Source organism: Eleginops maclovinus, chromosome 16 (assembly GCF_036324505.1).
Source record: "Eleginops maclovinus isolate JMC-PN-2008 ecotype Puerto Natales chromosome 16, JC_Emac_rtc_rv5, whole genome shotgun sequence".
NCBI classification, from domain to species: Eukaryota; Metazoa; Chordata; class Actinopteri; order Perciformes; family Eleginopidae; genus Eleginops; species Eleginops maclovinus.
Window position 1 is genome coordinate 9,551,562 of NC_086364.1, and position 17,426 is coordinate 9,568,987.

The following is a 17,426-nucleotide window of genomic DNA, read 5'->3' on the forward strand; positions in this document are numbered from 1 at the left end:
TGCAAAAACACTCGTTTATTATTTTAGCTAGACGTTAATTGGAATTCACACCATAATACTTGTGACATTTTGATAATCGCACTATTGACTGTTATGTCGGACAAACACTCTTGATTTTTTTCCCTTACCAAGTTGAGTGAGAAAAAGAGTGGGCATGAACATGATAATTTAAACAGCGAGATTCATTCACTCACTTTTCATCTTGAGTGGAGCAAAGAGTGTCATTGAAAGTTTTTTTTTCCTTCTCAGCACTGACTGCAATTGCAAGTTACTGGTCAGACTGTTGTTCATGTATGGCAAATAATTGAAGTATTAATTTACAAAACCGTTAAATATTTTTCTAAGCTTTTGGGCATCTGTTTAATCCCTCTATCTAAATCTCAGTTATGTAATTAAAAAAACACTTGTGAAATCATTCATATTTTATATTATGAATGTAAATAATATTATTTTTTAAAGAAACTTTGTAAAGAGTTGTTTTATTTAAATGACACACACACATATGTCCTGCAGCTTGAAGCGTAGTTTTGCCTCTTTAACTAGCAGAACAATGAACAATTATCAATGTTCAGTGTATGAACACTGAACATTGATAATTTGATCAACGAACCCATGTCCAGTGAACGGATTCGCTTTTTTTACTGAAGTAACCCATTTTTGCCTTCAAAGCTAAAAAATCATTCTGCAAACGGCTTTAATTCCAACACAATTTTAATCAAACTTAACCAATATTTTGGCATTTTCTTTTATCAAATTTGGCTTCAGTGTGTGTCCATTGAGATTTGTTTCAGGACTGGTAACAACCACAATTTAATTATGGAGATGAAACCCAGCCTTCTTTCAATGCATGAGCTCATGTACGACATAACATAAGAGGTAAAAATGCATATTCATAGGCCAACTCTTTACCGAAATGCCTCAGTTTTATGTATCTGTGTGTGAGTGTGTGCATGTGGCAAAGGGGTTACTCGGGATGAGCGCTCTCGTTTTTAAACGTCCTGGATAATGAACAGATGCTGCAAAAATTAGGAAAGAAACATCGACTCCTCCCAGCAGTGCCACTTTGGCCCGGTGAACTGGCACACTGGCGCACACACTGGGTTGTCCTCTCCGGAGCTCCTGGTGCTGCTGCTGGGGAACATTAAGGGACTTGGCACGGCTCCCTTTCGCCAGCCTGCCAGCCTGCCAGCCTCTCTCTCCCACTCTCTTCGGACTTTGGAGGAAGAGGAGGAGGTGGTGTGAGGGGGTCGGGAGTATTTTTGATAGATGCCCTCTCCCAATGCATGCTCACTGGCCTCTCTTTTAGGCTTGCTTCTCCAGAAATGCAAGCAACTTTTTTTTATTTGCTGATGAGGGCAACAACAACAACAAAAAAAAGAGTTAGAGGCGTAAAACTAAAATTAAAGTATAACGCAAGCATTTGGTTGTTGGGTTGAGAAATAGCCTGTACTGCAGAGCTGCGGGTTTGATTCCCAACCTGGAGTCTCTAAATGAATGCATTAACAGGTATGTCGCCTGCCAGAAGCAGAAGCCAATGTAATTTCAGATAGTGGTTTAAAATGAAACTAAAAACGGAGATTTATTAAAATAAAACGGAATGTATTCCCTAATTAAAAAGTATAACAACTATTTCAAGGACTTTAGGCTACTATCAATCGTCTTGCCATGACGATGAGATGTTTAGTTTTATTAATGTTTGTGCCCTTTTATGTAGTGCAAAGAACGAAATTTGCAAAACCATGAACCCACAAGTGTTATGTGTAAATTGGAACTATAAAACCTTTACAATTATTTTAAAGTTTATATATTTTTTATCGTTAAAAACATTATTATAAGGGAAATTCCCATGCCTTACAGAATTTATCAAATATTCTAAGACTGCCCACAGTTGTTGAAATGATCATATATCTCCTAAATTCTGTAGAATTATTAGGCTTAAACAAATTTACAAATGCATACATATTTGTCTTCGTCTTGTGCACAAGCAGTGATTTGTAAAAGTCCTTTATTTACCTTTGAAACTTTTAAACCTGCATATAAAGAGATTCAGTTAATGTAGAGAAGAAAAACATAGCTAGAAAAAATCGCTAAATCAGTTGATCCAGAAAAGATGCTCCTCTTTACAATTAAAGGTTATTTATACATGTTTATGTAATTGATTATCAACATTATAGGATTAGTACTGAAGCTTTCTGGGCCAAAACCCACAGCTGATGCCCACGCAGTTTTATTTGGAATACAATGAAAAACAATCTGAGTTAAAATATTGCAGCTTCTGATATTAATATTCGTATTTACATTGGTCTCCACTCGCCATCCAAAGCGTGTGTCCCTACAGCAGAGAGCACCCAGGACACTTTGGGGAACATATGGGTCCGGGGGCAGCGCTCCAAACTCAGCCGGGGTGGCAACGGCTGCCCTTTGCACTGTGTGTGTGTGTGTGTGTGTGTGTGTGTGTGTGTGTGTGTGTGTGTGTGTGTGTGTGTGGTCGCCACATTTTAAAAACTGATATTTAAGTTTCATTTATGTAAGAACCAGTTAAATACGTACCTATCATATGATACGTAAATGCTTGAAAGAGAGTTCTGTTTACTTATATTCAACAAACATAAATACCTCGGATAAATAATTCCATATATTTATAATGCCATCCAAATCGATGTTTAAATGTATGCCATAAATATGAGATGTGTGTTTAAAGTATCAAGAGGTGTAGCTAAGGGGGCTTGTCTTCATAATTCATATGTGATGTTTAATGCATTATCGAGAGATGGAAAACTAAGATGAAATAATGAATATTTACTGTTTGTCAATTGGTGTCAAAGCTCTAATGCGTTTAGTTCGTCAATGCCGTAAAGTTCCTTTTTGTGTTCACAGATTCGAAAGGATGAAGAGTAGCCTAATGATTTTCTTTCAACAAGTAAGCATACGATTGAATTGAACAAAATCTCCTGATTAAGGATATTTTTTTCAGTAATTATCTTTAAGTCTTGATGTAACATTGGCTTATCTTTCCTGTCATTTCTTGTGCATTCACGAAACACACCTATACAGAACCTGCGTGTGTTCTGGCGATGTTGGGATAAACACTGAAGTGTGTTCACTAAAGCAATATGATGAGAATTATATTCACATTTTAGCAAAATAGCCATACTGCCTACAATATGTATAGCTTTTTTTGGATTTGTATCATTTTGAAGCTCAAACCGTCTGAACCTAGCGGTTGCAGGAGCTCTCCGCGCTGCTGCAACACACATTACTTCTTGTCTTAACGGTCAAGATAATATGAAACTGACCTCAGTTTTTTTCCTGATAAAATATAATACAGTGCTTGCAAGCATTTCACGTGCACTTTCTGAAATATTGTCCAGATTTTAATAAGCGTATATTAACCAACCAAATATGTTTTCCTCCTGCAATTTAAATCATTCCATGTTTAAAGACTGCATTGTAAATTAAAGCTGCCTGCCAAGGTTACATTACGCATTGCGCCCTGTTTACTTAATCTTGAAGAATGACAGCATTAACCCTCTTCCTCCTGTCCCAGTTTACAACATAAAGGCCCTGAGGCTATGTGAGGAACTCCTGCAGGTTGAGGCAGCAGGCTTGTTCAGCCCCCTTTTATCCAACAACAAAAAGCCGTGTTCGTGTTTTTCTTTATTCTCATTTCACAAATGTCCTATTTAAATTCGATGGAAGACAAACGAATTATGAATCTTTAATGGAATTTGAAAAGTAAATGCATATAAGAAAGTTGGTTAATGTTGACTCATTCATAGAACACCAAGAATTTTCGATAGGTGACAAAGAATCAAGTTGCACAGTCTCCTTTATTCTTGTTTTATTTTACCACACAGTTGGTTGGATACAAAGTTGACTTGAATTTTATGAAAAAATGCTTAGCAACACATAGGATCCCTTCAGTTCCATTGACTATTACCATTAATTACAAATAAACAACACAATAAATACGTGCAATAATAATAATAATAATAATAATAATAATGATAATAATAGTAATCATATTGCAACATAGCACTGCAAATCAAAACGAAAATGTTGAACCAAAATGTTGATTTCAAACCAAAATACGGTGCAATTGCTCAAGAAGAAGAATACGGGTAATATGAATAAATAAGAGTGAATAAAATAATAAAATACATGTCTGATTTCATTCGACTTTATTTTTTGGGAAGCCAAACGAATATGACCATCCCAGCCATTGTCAAAATCGGTGTGTGTGTGTGTGTGTGTGTGTGTGTGTGTGTGTGTGTGTGTGTGTGTGTGTGTGTGTGTGTGTGTGTGTGTGTGTGTGTGTGTGTGTGTGTGTGTGTGTGTGAAGTATCTTTCTTGGCCTTGTTGCCTTGCTCTGTGGTCTCGTTGGCTTTTGCATAGATGCGAAATTATTGATTTGCTGCAGACTCTTCTTACACAAAACAAACAGCACTTTTTTTTTAATCAGTTCAGCATTTAACTCAGCATTTAATTATATTTCACTATTTTCAAAAACCAATCTTGCACGTACAGACGATTTGCATTATGTTGTCCATTGTTTTCTTTTATAATAGAAAGTCACCGCCAATGTCAAGGTGTAGCTGTAGCCAGTGATGTAGTGGTAAATAAATAAGTGGGTACACTTCCAATCATCAAAATGCAAACAACCACCGATACACACACAAATTACACTTTAAGAAACATTAACATTTTTGAAAAATCCCATATCATCATAGGTCTTAATATGATTTGCTTAGCAAATTTCCTTTTCGAGATTTATTTTAGCTTGAAAAGCTGTTGCACAGAATCAGATTGTGGTTTAGTTGGATGATCTTCCACTACATCTCTGACTATAGCATAAGAAATAGTAAAGACGGGAGAAATAAAAGGAAAACACTAATGACAACAAGTGAAACATCTCTCCAGAATGCCTGAATCCTGGCAGGTAAGCTTATAAGAAAAGTGTGCCGTGGTTAGATTGTTGATTGCAGTGGCGCACAATTGGCTTTTCATCTTAATTGTGAAAAAACGCGTTCAGTTCGTCATACACCGGGGCCCGTTCGTGATGTAAGTGCATGTCGTGGTAAGGCAGGACGTTTTCAGAGTGAATGCCGCTCCGGGCTCCAGAAGAGCCAAACACTAGGTTGTGGGGCCCGGTGGGTCTGGAGCCAGGCAGGCCGGAGTAATGCATAGAGTAGTGGTACCCCTTCTCGTTGTCGGGCGACGCAGGGCCTTGGTGCTTCAGGGAAAAGTTGCCATTAACGCACAGAGGCGGGCTGAGGGGCGCCTCATACTCAGGGCTGTTGTACTCCGGGGAACCGCTCCCACCGTACACCGAGTCGTAGGTCGAGCAGTAGCCGTGCGTCCTCAGTGGATGCGAGTTCGAGCCCGAGCCCGGCTGGCATTGAGGGCTGGAAAGACGCGCACACTGGTAGGGGTATGAATGCATGGAGAAGGAGCCGGAAGCGTATCTCCCCCCGTCCGGACACTGTTGCTCGGTCAGGAAGTTACGGGAGTTTAGCTGCAGGCACCCCGCTACCAGGTTGGTCGTGGGCTGGGAGAGTCCCTTGCACAGCGTCTGGACGTAGGCCACAACGTCAGGCCTTTTCCCATTGCGCAATATCTCCGATAGAGCCCAGATATAGTTTTTGGCCAGACGAAGTGTCTCGATTTTGGAAAGTTTTTGCGTTTTGGAGTAGCAGGGAACCACTTTACGCAGATTGTCTAGCGCAGAGTTCAGGTCGTGCATTCGGGTCCTCTCCCGTGCGTTGGCCTTTGTCCGCCTCACCTTGGTACGCTCGACTCGGGCAGGGGTCATCTTTCGCTTCTTGGGACCTCTTTTCTTGGGCCTGTCCCCCTCTATCCCTTCCTCGTCTTCCTCTTCCTCGACCTCGTCGTCGTCCTCGTCGTCTTCCCCGGCATGCTCGGAGTGAGTACGGCTGCTTCCTCTCAGCTCTGATCCCTCCGTGTCGTCCTGGGTGTCCTGATCATCATCTTTCATTTTCGAATCCTCCTCATCGCTGTCCTCCGCCCAGCCCGAGTATTTCTGCACATCGGGGAGCATTGATGGGTCACTGAAAAGCCTCGTCAACATTATGGCTCTAGAGAGGAGAGAAAGGGAGTTCAGGCCTCAGGATCACAGGCAGAACAGCACAATGTTGTATCGGCATATACGCTAGTAAAAAAAACAAAGACATTTATATCGCAACTCTATAGCAGAAACAACGTCGTTCGAGGTTAAATTCGTGTTAACATCCAACATTGGTATTATCGAAGTTCCATATAGATTTAAAATAGTAGCGTCACTGAAGCTCACCATCAACTAGTAACTTTTGTTAGAAAATCTACCAGAGACGTTGTTTTTGCCCTAAAGGACAAATAGTGTCAATCTGGGGGAAATAAAAAAGAGATATACTTCAGCTCTTAAAGCTTTGCGCTGAGTTACAGCCAGACGGATCCCCATTTAATTCCCTGCTGTCATCCGTGTGCCCTGTCGCGTCCTCTCGCAGCGGGTCCCAACGGTAGGGGCCACATTACAGGTCCCATGGGGGCCCCCACTTTCACTCCTCCTGACGCCCATATATACTCCTGGCTGCATTCCAGCACTATTCATCCACACCATACACCTCTCCTCAGAGGAGGCAAAGGGGATTGTATTTAATTGATAGGCTGTAGCTCCGTTTAAAGTCACGCAGATTATTAAATTAAGGCTTACAGACAAGCTGTAAAAAGGCTTTTAAATGCATGGCCTATAAGCGTAAACAAGCCTACAATTATGATTCACACTTTGGAAAAAATGTCTAAATTGAATTATGCTAGCTTTAAAAATACTCAAAATAAGAATAAGAATAATGTTTTTTGACGCAAACGTTATTCTAAGCTATTTCCAAATTTCACACAAAATCATCCAAGGCTCCGTTAGAACGAACCATAACGAAACAAATATTAATCAATCAACAATTGAATACTAACCAAAAGTGCTAAATAATCAATCTAAAATTCACATAAAATGTATATTAGCCTACCACTTGATCAGTAAATTCGTTCCAATCCAGAAAAAAAGGCTATTAAGAGACGAGGTGATCTCTGACAGCTTCAATAAGCCTCCATTGGCTTCCCCTCTAACATGTTTCACTTCCCATCTATTATTATAGTGCAGCAGGAGACAGACTTGCAGCACATCGTAAGGTAGGCTGTGATGGTTGGTTAATTATCTTGGGGGGTGTGCCAGGGGCAAAATCTAGTTTTTACATCTCAGGCTCAGGAGGTTTGCTCAATTAGAGGAAAAAACACAACAACGTTTAATTAACAGACCATGCAGCTACACGAAATAGATTTCACACATAATTCAGTATGCACGAGTGCGTGATTTCAAAGCACTTTTTAGGCACAGATAACCATTCACAGATGGAAATCACATGTATCCTTTTAGCCCTCGTTAAATATAAAAACGTAACACAATTATTCAATCTCGCAAAAAAAAGAAAAAACTGCAATAGCACCACTTTAACGAAACATCTGTGGTTCAGACAATGTTATGTCGAGATAGATTGTTGAAGATAAAACTGGACAAACAGAGATCAATCATGCTGCACACTGCTTGTCACAGTCAATGGCGCTGGCCCACCCTTTCATTTGCTCCAAGACTAAACGTGCAAATCATCGACAAAATCATCAATAAATATCCCATTAAGCTCGAGGACGTCCTTAGCTGAGGCAATTGTGCTGATGTCAAAATCTACCACGATTTTTTAAAATCTTGCATATGTCTTTTGTTTCTCTGATTCAGGTTCCAGACGCAGGAATCTCTAAATCAAATCAGTGTCCGGTATGATCTGTTTACAGCCTGTGTGATGCTGTACGGGGCTACTCCATCCTCAGGACTGCTCCTTGTAAATGATCCGGAGGAGCAAAAATCGAGACAGGAGAGGTTTGCCTTTTGACTCAAGCCAGGTTTTTGATGGTTTTTATAATCCAAGTAGATTTGGATGTCAAAAGTTGAAGGGCACGCAGAGGGAGATCGGGGGTGCGAGGAGATATTATTGCAAAGCAATCGCGCTGACAAACAGCTAATAAAAGACAAACATGGAAATGCCTTGTATATCCATTAATTGCATTCTGTTTTATTGGAATGGATTTAAAAGTGCCATCACCAGATTTAAACAGACATATCACAAGATCCATAAACGTGGATCAATGCCATCTAAACATTAGATTCCACATGGATAAATGCCAGTGGCGTTTTACCTTAAAACTCTACAAGATAAAAAGGTATAGTTCCTCAAAACGACTGAAAAATCCTCAGAACTGTATAAAACACATATGACAACTTTACAATAATATAGCCTGCATTTGTTTATTAGATTAATTTTCTCTTCCGTTTTGGACTCAAGCATCTATATTCTATTTGATTTATTATTATTATTCATTCATTTTTTATTTTTTTAGCTTTTATTCTTGATTATGATTCAACTTACCTCAGCTCGAGCTCTTCACAGTGAGTGGGAGGAAAAAACTCGCTTCAGTTTCAGACCATCTTCAGGGACCGCACGAGCGAACCAACGCTCTCTGTGAGTGTGTGGGTTCAAGGCGGCGCGCGGATGGGTTGTTTAGGGGTGCTTCTCTCCCAGCGCGCACACTCCAATAACTGGAGCTCGTGAACTGAACGTGCGTCTTAGCGTGTCTGTGTGTATGTGAGTGAGAGCGTAAGTGAGCGTGTCTGTGTGCGTGTGTGTGTGTGTGTGCGTGTGTGTGTGTGTGTGTGTGTGTGAGTGTGCGTGTGGTAACCGTGAGCTACCGGGGACGGGGTTACATACCAGCTAAGGCTGCGATGCCAGCGCCCATATGGCTGGCACGTCACCGGCAAGAGCCATCACATGAGAGCCCGGTGATTGACATGCGCCCGCATTCGCAGAGATTTGCCCGCGGGGGAAGAGAGACATAGAAAGAGAGCGGGAGAGAAAAAAGGAGAGAGAGAGAGAGAGAGAGAGAGAGAGAGAGAGAGAGAGAGAGAGAGAGAGAGAGAGAGAGAGAAGGAGGAGGAGGTAGGAGGTGGTGGAGGAGGAGGAGGAGGGCTCCGCCATCTGTCACCGCGCTAGAGCTCACACAGCTAGAAAAAAATGAGGAAAAAACAGAAGAGAGATGGAGAAAATAAAATGGTGGAACAACAAAACTCATCATTGTTGACCTGTGCTGCTGTTTCAAGGGATGTAGACTATTTATTTTATTTGTAATCAAACCTGGGAATTTTCTCGTTCACCTGCCAAACCCACCCGTCAATGTTTAATCCAATTAAGCTTCACAACGAGAACGATAACAGGGATATCATAGAAGTTAAACAGATAAGATAAGGCCACATACATTGACATCAAATAGAAATTTTAAAGTGATTACTCCTCAGGGACATTAAGGCAAGTTTTCATTAAATGAAAAATAATAAGCCCCAAGTCGTGTTTTGCTATAAGTCATATCTACACAAACAATTAACCCTGTAAAATATTTATTTTCTCATACACAAGTTTTGGAAATGCTACATGTACTAAAATTAAATCTTCAGCTGATGAAAGGTGGGTAAACTGGGTTTAGTTTCAGGGTTTACCCTCCATCACATCTCTGGTTCAGAAGCAGGTTGGGGAATGGGGGATGGGGATGCATTATAAGTGCATTAAGGCCAGGGAACAGAAGGCATATTGTTTATTTATTTACCTAATTGGATCAAATTATGCTTCAATGTATTCAGAGCAACAACAACCCAAACCAATTGCGATTTGTTCTGACTATTGTCGGCACAACAAGATGACCCACTTGCCCAAGCTACTAATGAGTCCGACTGAAAGGTATATTATTGAGGCTTCTGCTGTATGTGTGTGGATTGGTGCTCATGAGGTTAACAGTGAATATCAAATGTTTACTGGTAGCTGTGTCCGAATGTGTGAGGTTTGCAAGAGCTGCTGCTGGTGTTTCAAGCGTGCAGAGCTGAGCGAGGGGCGCCTGCAGGGGCGACATGCAGAGACACAGTGAGAGTGAGACCCAGGTGTGCAGGCCCACTAGGGATGTATGAAAAATGAGGACGAAGGGGGGTGTCGCTGAAGATGACAGGGGATTGGTGCTGGCAGGAGCTGGCAGAGGTGCCCAAGATTTAGGAGGAGACATGTTGGCACATCCGTGGTGTAGTTGCAAGAATTCCTCACCACCAGCATCTTGGTACCTTCAGTATGTCTGCTTCGCTGCATTGTGTCCATCCCAGTTTTGAGATCTCTCTATTTAGCAGACATTAGTGGAGTTAATGTGGGAGAAATGAGCTCAAAGACCACCAAGTCCAACTTGGCACAAAGACACCCACTGGACTCAGGGAGCAGGGATATGGTGGCTGAGAAAAAGCTGATAGAAGCTTATCATGTCCTTGGGCCAGGATCACCCCTACATCTCCTCAGCAGCCACAACTTAGGGAGTGTTTGGGGGGTTGCAGGGTCATCTCTGGGGTCACCAGTGGTGTGGCAGCTGTGGCTAGGGAGCCAGGTTGCTGCAAATTCACTAATGTGTCTTATCCATTATGGGATGAGGGGATGGTAACCTGGCACTACCCCAAATATGGTGGGGTGATTGTGTCAGTGTCTGTGTGTTTGTGTGTTGAGGGGGAGTAAAGGGGCATCCAGCTTCGCTGCCAGCCAAATCGGTGCCCTATTCTACCTCAGCTGCACCAAGGAGGGGGGAGATGCTGCTGCCAGGGAGGGGATGATGCTTCTCAACAAGTCCCAAACAACCTTCAGGTCACCTTGCCAAAATAAATGCTAAATGTCAACAGTGTGGCTTTAGCCCGTGCCGGGCCTAGAGGCGACTCCAATCAGGGAGGCTTTGATCTGATATTGAAACGCTGGAGGAGAGCTTGTTTGTAATTATGATATTTTAGGAGGACTTTGATCCTGTTTGTATGCAGATTAATCTTAAGTAAGGGCCACCTGCTTTGCTTTTTCATAGGCTAAATGCATGTCATCCAAATGCAAAATTGAAGCCGTTCCCCTTTAACATATAAAATTCTCCATCACTCTTTTTTTCTCTATGGTGAAATGACACCCAATTGCCTTTCAAAGTCACCAAGCCACACCTCCATACCTTTGTCATCTTCCCCCCTCCCTTTCTCCTTTTCTCACTGTCAGACACACGAGGTGATGACCTGCACTTCACTTGTCTTAGAAGAAGTGCAAACTTCTGCTGGCACAAATATGATATACAACTAACACACACACACACACACACACACACACACACACACACACACACACACACACACACACACACACACACACACACACACACACACACACACACATATGGACCCTACCACCCCCACCAGACTCCCGGACCCCATCTGCACTCTCCTCTCTCCAGCCCCCTAATTGCATATGCACAAATGCAAATGCCTATTAATTAATTACTTGACTAATTAGTGCAGTGGTATTTTAGAGCGATAAATCAAGTGGAGATGGGGCCGAGAATGGCGGGGCAGGAGGAGGGCTGTGCGGAGCATCCACAATGAACCCACACCAGAGGGAGTACTCCTATTGTACTAGCCCTGTGTGTGAGTGGGAGTGTGCTGTGAAGAGGGTGTGTGTAAACTGGAGCTTCTGAAGTGAAGCACCATTTTAAAATTGCTGAAGAGCCCGAAGAGGTGACAGAGTGAGGTATGCACTCTCTATCAAAAGAGGAAGTGAGAGAGATAAAGAGAGAGGAAAAGAAATGTAGGTTGCATATATGAGAGCTATGACCTCTGCTCTACCAACTGTGTTGTTTCCTGGCATGTGGCCAAGCTTGGAGGCTCGTTGTACCTATTTTCACAAAGGAGAAACGACCATCTACATATTATGACTGCTCCTATTGATGCATATTTATACTGATATTGTAAGCCTCGTACAATAGTTCAATGAGCATAACAGTTGGCATCATTTACGCAGTGATACTGATGTGATAATTGTGGCATCTGTGATTGGGAGGTGAATAATTCTGGCAGCAGTGGTAAATTGTGTCTGTCTGTCTGAGTGTGTGTGTGTGTGTGTGTGTGTGTGTGTGTGTGTGTGTGTGTGTGTGTGTGTGCGTGCGTGCGTGCGTGCGTGCGTGCGTGCGCACGTGTGTGTGTGTGTGTGTGTGCGCACGTGTGTGTGGGCATTTTTGCCTGTAGGTGTGCCAGGCCCCCACCATAGGTACCCATCTAGATCTCCGGACTGAAATATTCATTCTTGTTTGCTCGCCCAGGCAGTGTGGTCCTAATTGCAGCATCAGAAAGCTCCACCTCTCTTCTCGTCTGTTTTGGCTGCTGTGGAGACAAACCTCATCTGGGAGCAGGATGCCTTTGTAAGTGTGTGTGTGTGTGTGTGTGTGTGTGTGTGTGTGTGTGTGTGTGTGTGTGTGTGTGTGTGTGTGTGTGTGTGTGTGTGTGTGCACATCCTCCTACATCTGTCGTTCTTTCTAGGGAGGGGAACTGGTGTTGGTAGATTTGTGCTTGGCTCGCTTTTCCTGTCACTTTCTCACTCATTCACAAACACTGCACACAAAAGCCCATTTTCAAGAAAGCGTTTCACGTCCCTCAAATTCATTCATCTTACCTTTCTGCATGTCACATTTTCTGTGTGTTTTGATTTGTCGTCATACCTCTTTCACTCTGCCTGTGTTGGAGTTTAGTTGACATTTGAGTATTGATCTGTCTGTCTGTCTGTCTGTCTGTCTGTCTGTCTGTCTGTCTGTCTGTGTGTCTGTCTGTCTGTCTGTCTGTCTGTCTGTCTGTCTGTCTGTCTGTCTGTCTGTCTGTCTGTCTGTCTGTCTGTCTGTCTGTCTGTCTGTCTGTCTGTCTGTCTGTCTGTCTGTCTGTCTGTCTGTCTGTCCATCCGTCCGTCCGCAGGGTGCGCATGAAGCTCTAGAGTTTTTCATCAGTTCCCGTGCCAACCCAACCCGTGCTTGGCCAAGCTGAACCATCTTGTGGGATTTTTGGCTTTTAATTATAGTAAGAGAGGATTAATTATGGCAGTGGAAACAAGGGGCCATGCATTATTGATGCTATGAGTGAAGGGCTGGAGGGGGTAGAGGGTGCTAATTAAATCACTGCCCTACTGCCACGTCCTCCTCTGTCTCTGCCTCCACCATGTCTTCCACCTGCTACATCTCCAACACCCCACCCTACTTCACTGCTCACACCCACCCATACATATTGTCACTCAGACAAACATGCTAATGCATCTGTTGTTTTTTCTCACGCTGTTTATCTGCAGGATGTTTATTTTTCACCCAGCTCTACCTCACTACAACCTTCAAATCAAAGTTTACAAATATCCTCCACTCACCTTTCCAGGGATTGCATGCCTCTTCAGTGTTTCCTTCATTTTCTTTGGTATCAGTCATGAAGAATTTCTCTCTTTCTATCTCCATAGGATATCAGTTTTCAAGCTGCCAGATTGTATTGATAGTGATTGGTCCATCCATTCAATGTCCCTATGTGATGACAGCGTTTGAATCTGCTTCATCCCTAAATCAGCACTTCAGTTTCAATTTCAACCCCCATTGAGAAAGCTCCATCAATTCAACATAGGAGCGCCTTATTAGAACCAAAGTTAACAAAAGGCTGCCATCTACTGGAACTTATTTGTAATGATCACCTTTAACATTGTATACAATCATTCTGAGATTGTACAATCTGTATTTATCAGAATCAGAATTTACAGTACACTTTTGAGTTGTCAGACCTCTGTCCATAAAACTAACCAAAAAGAAATCTTAATACATTTAGAAAAGCAATTCTTTCTTTTTTTATTGTGCTCTAATAAATAACAGCACACAATTCCATCATGTTACATAATGTTCCCCTTCCAGAGAACTTACATAATAGGTATTGCCTATAAGGACCAATTAAGTCATGTAAACGCAAGAGAAGTTAAGTACGTTTTTCCAACCTTTTTCATGTGAAACACCACAAATTCTACCATAGAAGTTATCTTTTCCTTACTAAAGTCCCACATGTTTTGTTGTCCATCTCTACTGAAAGTGCACCCAAACCTATGCAGAGTGCCACCTAACAGACACTGTACACTGTTCAAGTGCAATCGACATTATGCAATTTTTGTTTTTCATAGATGCAGTCTTACTTTCAGTCCTTGTTTTTTTTCAATATACCCTTATTTCCCTCCCTGAATTCTCAGCTTTTGTCACATCATGTGCTGTGTTGTCCCAATGCATTCCTGCTGGATTCCGGTTCCCTGGCATCAAACAATGTAATGATAACAATCTGAGGACGTAATTTACTGCCTATCCCTTAGTTTTTCGGTCACATTTTCATGTACAGTGCTCGCTGCACCTCTTGGGCTTCTGCAGAAGAGTCAATCAAACAAGAGTATTGATTTCTACACACATCAAATAGTGTTAAATAAAAAGAACATATCAGGAAGATCAATACATTGCCTTTCGAGAAAAATATGATGAGTTTAATGAATTCAGATAACCTGACCTCTGGCAAAGATAACCAAATATTCAATAACATTTCATGAACCTGCCTTCTAAATTGTAATAACCCCAACAAGACAGCAGATGGTGCATGTGCATCCCTAATGAACAAAAACATTTCCAAACAACCAGAAAGAAAACTGCTTGAAGAGCATTTTCCCTGTGTGTGTGGCTTTCACTATTCATGCGCACCGTACCTGTTTATTGTGTGATGGCATGTTGTATAACCAGATGGAGGGGGATGAGTGAGAAGTGTTGAATGATGGTAAATGCTTCTCTCTGCTCCTCAACAGAATCACCAGGACACCTGCTATGGCAGTACAAAGCCTCTATGTGATCCCGATTAATGGAATATTTCACCTTTTACAGTGATATTTGTCCCTGAAATCCGTGTGAAAGTATCAGCTTATTACTGCTATAATTTAATCTGAAAACAACCCATAATGCATTTGGTCTTTACACCAGGTTGGGTATCATCTGTAGAGGGGCCTCTGAATCACTTTCAGAACAGGGAGGTTGTTGTCCGCTCCACTGACTGCCATGCCGCCCTGTTGAGGAGTAGATACAATTACATACTTTTTCCCAATCTGTCCCTGAGCTAGCTTGGAGTGTCTCCAGTGTGAGTGTGTGTAGAGTGCACGTTACACATTTTGTACATTATGTCCCTGCTTGCTGCTGGAGTTATAATAACATTTGGGGTTTTCAGTCTCTAAGTGGGTTCCATCTTTCTTTCTTTTTTGGCTGGTTTTGCTGGCAGATTTCTTTAAAGGAAGGTGGTCGGAGTGACCCCAGTTTGGACAAGCACATGCATAGACTGCTGGTGGAGGTGGGCAATCGCTAAATGTTTTTTAGCCATGTAAAGAAAAGCCTGCCTAAACAATATAAATCATTAAAAGTATACACTTTTAAAAATATATAGCTCTGGAAAAAAACAAGAGACCACTGTAGCATTATCAGTTTCTCTGGTTGTACTATTTATAGGTATGTCTTTGAGTTAAATTACATTTCTTTCTATTGTATTCCTATAAACTACTGACAAAATGTGTCTGTGTTGTAATTCAAAAGACAGAACATGTAGAGTGATGTCTTTCCGGAGCTGTATTTTCACTGCTTTACCTTGACAGCTCTTTTCACAAGAGAGTGGTTGGATCCATGTATGCTCGGCCGAAAGGCACCAAAGTCCCTTGGCAAAAATAGCCATTTTAAGTCCCTTCTTCTGTAAGGTCACATTATTGATTTTGTCAATGGAGTTGGGTGACTTTAGTCAGCGCATCAAAAACGGTAGCTTCATATTCTTGTTGGAAAGGGCTGTATGACGGCAAGGTTAAAATTCCAAACATAGTGATTTTTTTAAAGTTGGTTTTTCTTTGGATATTCCTATTTGAAAAATATCCAAACTATTCATTTTGTAACATATCTAACACACCACAATGTATATATACTGTATAAAGCATAAACATATATATAAATATAGCGAAATGCGACGCAATAAAATTGATGTTGGTGTATAATACAAATAGCAGCTTCAAAATGAGATCAAATGACATATCAGCCTTAACATAAAGTCGAGAGTTTTTTTCTTTGAGGTAATTTTTTTAGTTAATGCATTTAAGCACAAATGAGTTCATTAACTGAAAAATGTCCATCTGGTTTCCAATTACAGCAATTTGTTCTTCTTGTGAGTGTGTCAGACATGTGGAGTAATATTGGTTACATGACGGCCAGAGAAATTGCAATGCCTCAATGCGCTGACACTTCTGTGTTTAAAACTATGAAAGCTTAACTGAAAAAGTGTCTCCTTAGTAATACACAAATGAGGCTTCTCATGTTTGCTTCCACGTAGGGAGGTGAGTTGAAGTATTTACTTTCTCCATAAACACAAAACCTAACAGCTTCACATTTTACTCTGACCTGAAGCAACTGCTCTTTGGAGCTGTATATGACAAGCGCTGTTTTCTAACTTAAATCTTTTTTATATTTAATAGCAGTTACTTTCCTCACTAAATCCTCAAACCTGAAAGACATTTTTTCACAGCTGGTCTTCATAATTATGTTAACTGTGTCAGCCTTGCACCTACTTGTTTAGTCTTTATTTGACTGTTTTCATGTTCTTTTTATCTTGGCTTGTCTTCCCAGGTTTGCTCTTTCTGGTTGTGCTAAAAACAAAGTGGAATAAAATAGCAAAAAGAAAAGGATTTCTGCAAGAAAATGGCAGATGGCACAAAGGATTAGTTACTTTCAATCTTCTGAAAATCAAGTTGGCTTTCTAACTTTGTTGCAGTGACATCCAAGTGTATTCCAGGACACTGTTACTTCTCTGCTAGATGTGGTTAAAGAGTCAAGGGAGCACACTTTTGAGCACACCCATTAGTTTTAGTTTCATGTTTGAAGTTGTGGCATGCCCAGTTAATTCTGTTCAATTGATGTTTATCCTCCTTACTAACTCTTCAATGTGTTTCTACAGCCATAGCTTTAAAGCCATTTCACTCTTTCAGTGACTAAAGGTGAATTGAGATGAGGGGGCTCTTTTAATATTCAGCCTTTTGTCTTGCTTCCATTAATGACCACATTGCTGACCTGAAACCAGCTAATCGGCTTTTTCCCATGATGTACCACAGCTCTCTATTTGTAATGCCCTTAAACCAAACAAGTTTTCAGCATATTTGCTCTGGTCAGATTCAGTGTAAATCCTTATCAAAGTCATTTAGATTCAGGACAAAGCCACTGGGATATCCTGCTTGTACACAGCACTATCAAGACTAAGAAAAAGTATCATTTATTCTTTGACAATAACACAGGCAGTGGGTTCAGTTAATTCCTGAGTAATTTTCTTGAAGTTCAGCTTATTTATTACACACTCTTCATGATGTGTTGCGCAATTCATGCCGAAATAGTGCAACCACATGACCACACAAATAGCAGCTTGAGACTGAAAAAGGTTTAATTTC

At 41.3% G+C, this 17,426-nt stretch overlaps 1 protein-coding gene across 2 annotated transcripts; it reads right to left on the reverse strand.

Annotated features, from left to right (window-relative positions):
- Positions 1-3,755: 3,755 nt before the first annotated feature.
- Positions 3,756-8,764, reverse strand: LOC134877707 (neurogenic differentiation factor 2-like). Of its 2 annotated transcripts, none has more exons than XM_063903306.1 (2): positions 8,472-8,764; positions 3,756-6,095 (listed from the first exon to the last, which is right to left on the reverse strand). In XM_063903306.1, exon 2 carries the CDS (start codon positions 6,086-6,088, stop codon positions 5,009-5,011), a length of 1,080 nt encoding a protein of 359 aa, XP_063759376.1. In that variant the 5' UTR covers positions 6,089-6,095; positions 8,472-8,764; the 3' UTR covers positions 3,756-5,008. The 2 variants fall into 2 exon arrangements, with proteins under 2 accessions (XP_063759376.1, XP_063759377.1); XM_063903307.1 differs by lacking the exon at positions 8,472-8,764 and adding an exon at positions 7,020-7,488.
- Between the last annotated feature and the right edge of the window lie 8,662 nt (positions 8,765-17,426).

Excerpts from the sequence above, each read along its gene's own strand:
- LOC134877707 (XM_063903306.1), bottom strand. The coding sequence starts at position 6,088 with ATGTTGACGAGGCTTTTCAGTGACCCATCAATGCTCCCCGATGTGCAG.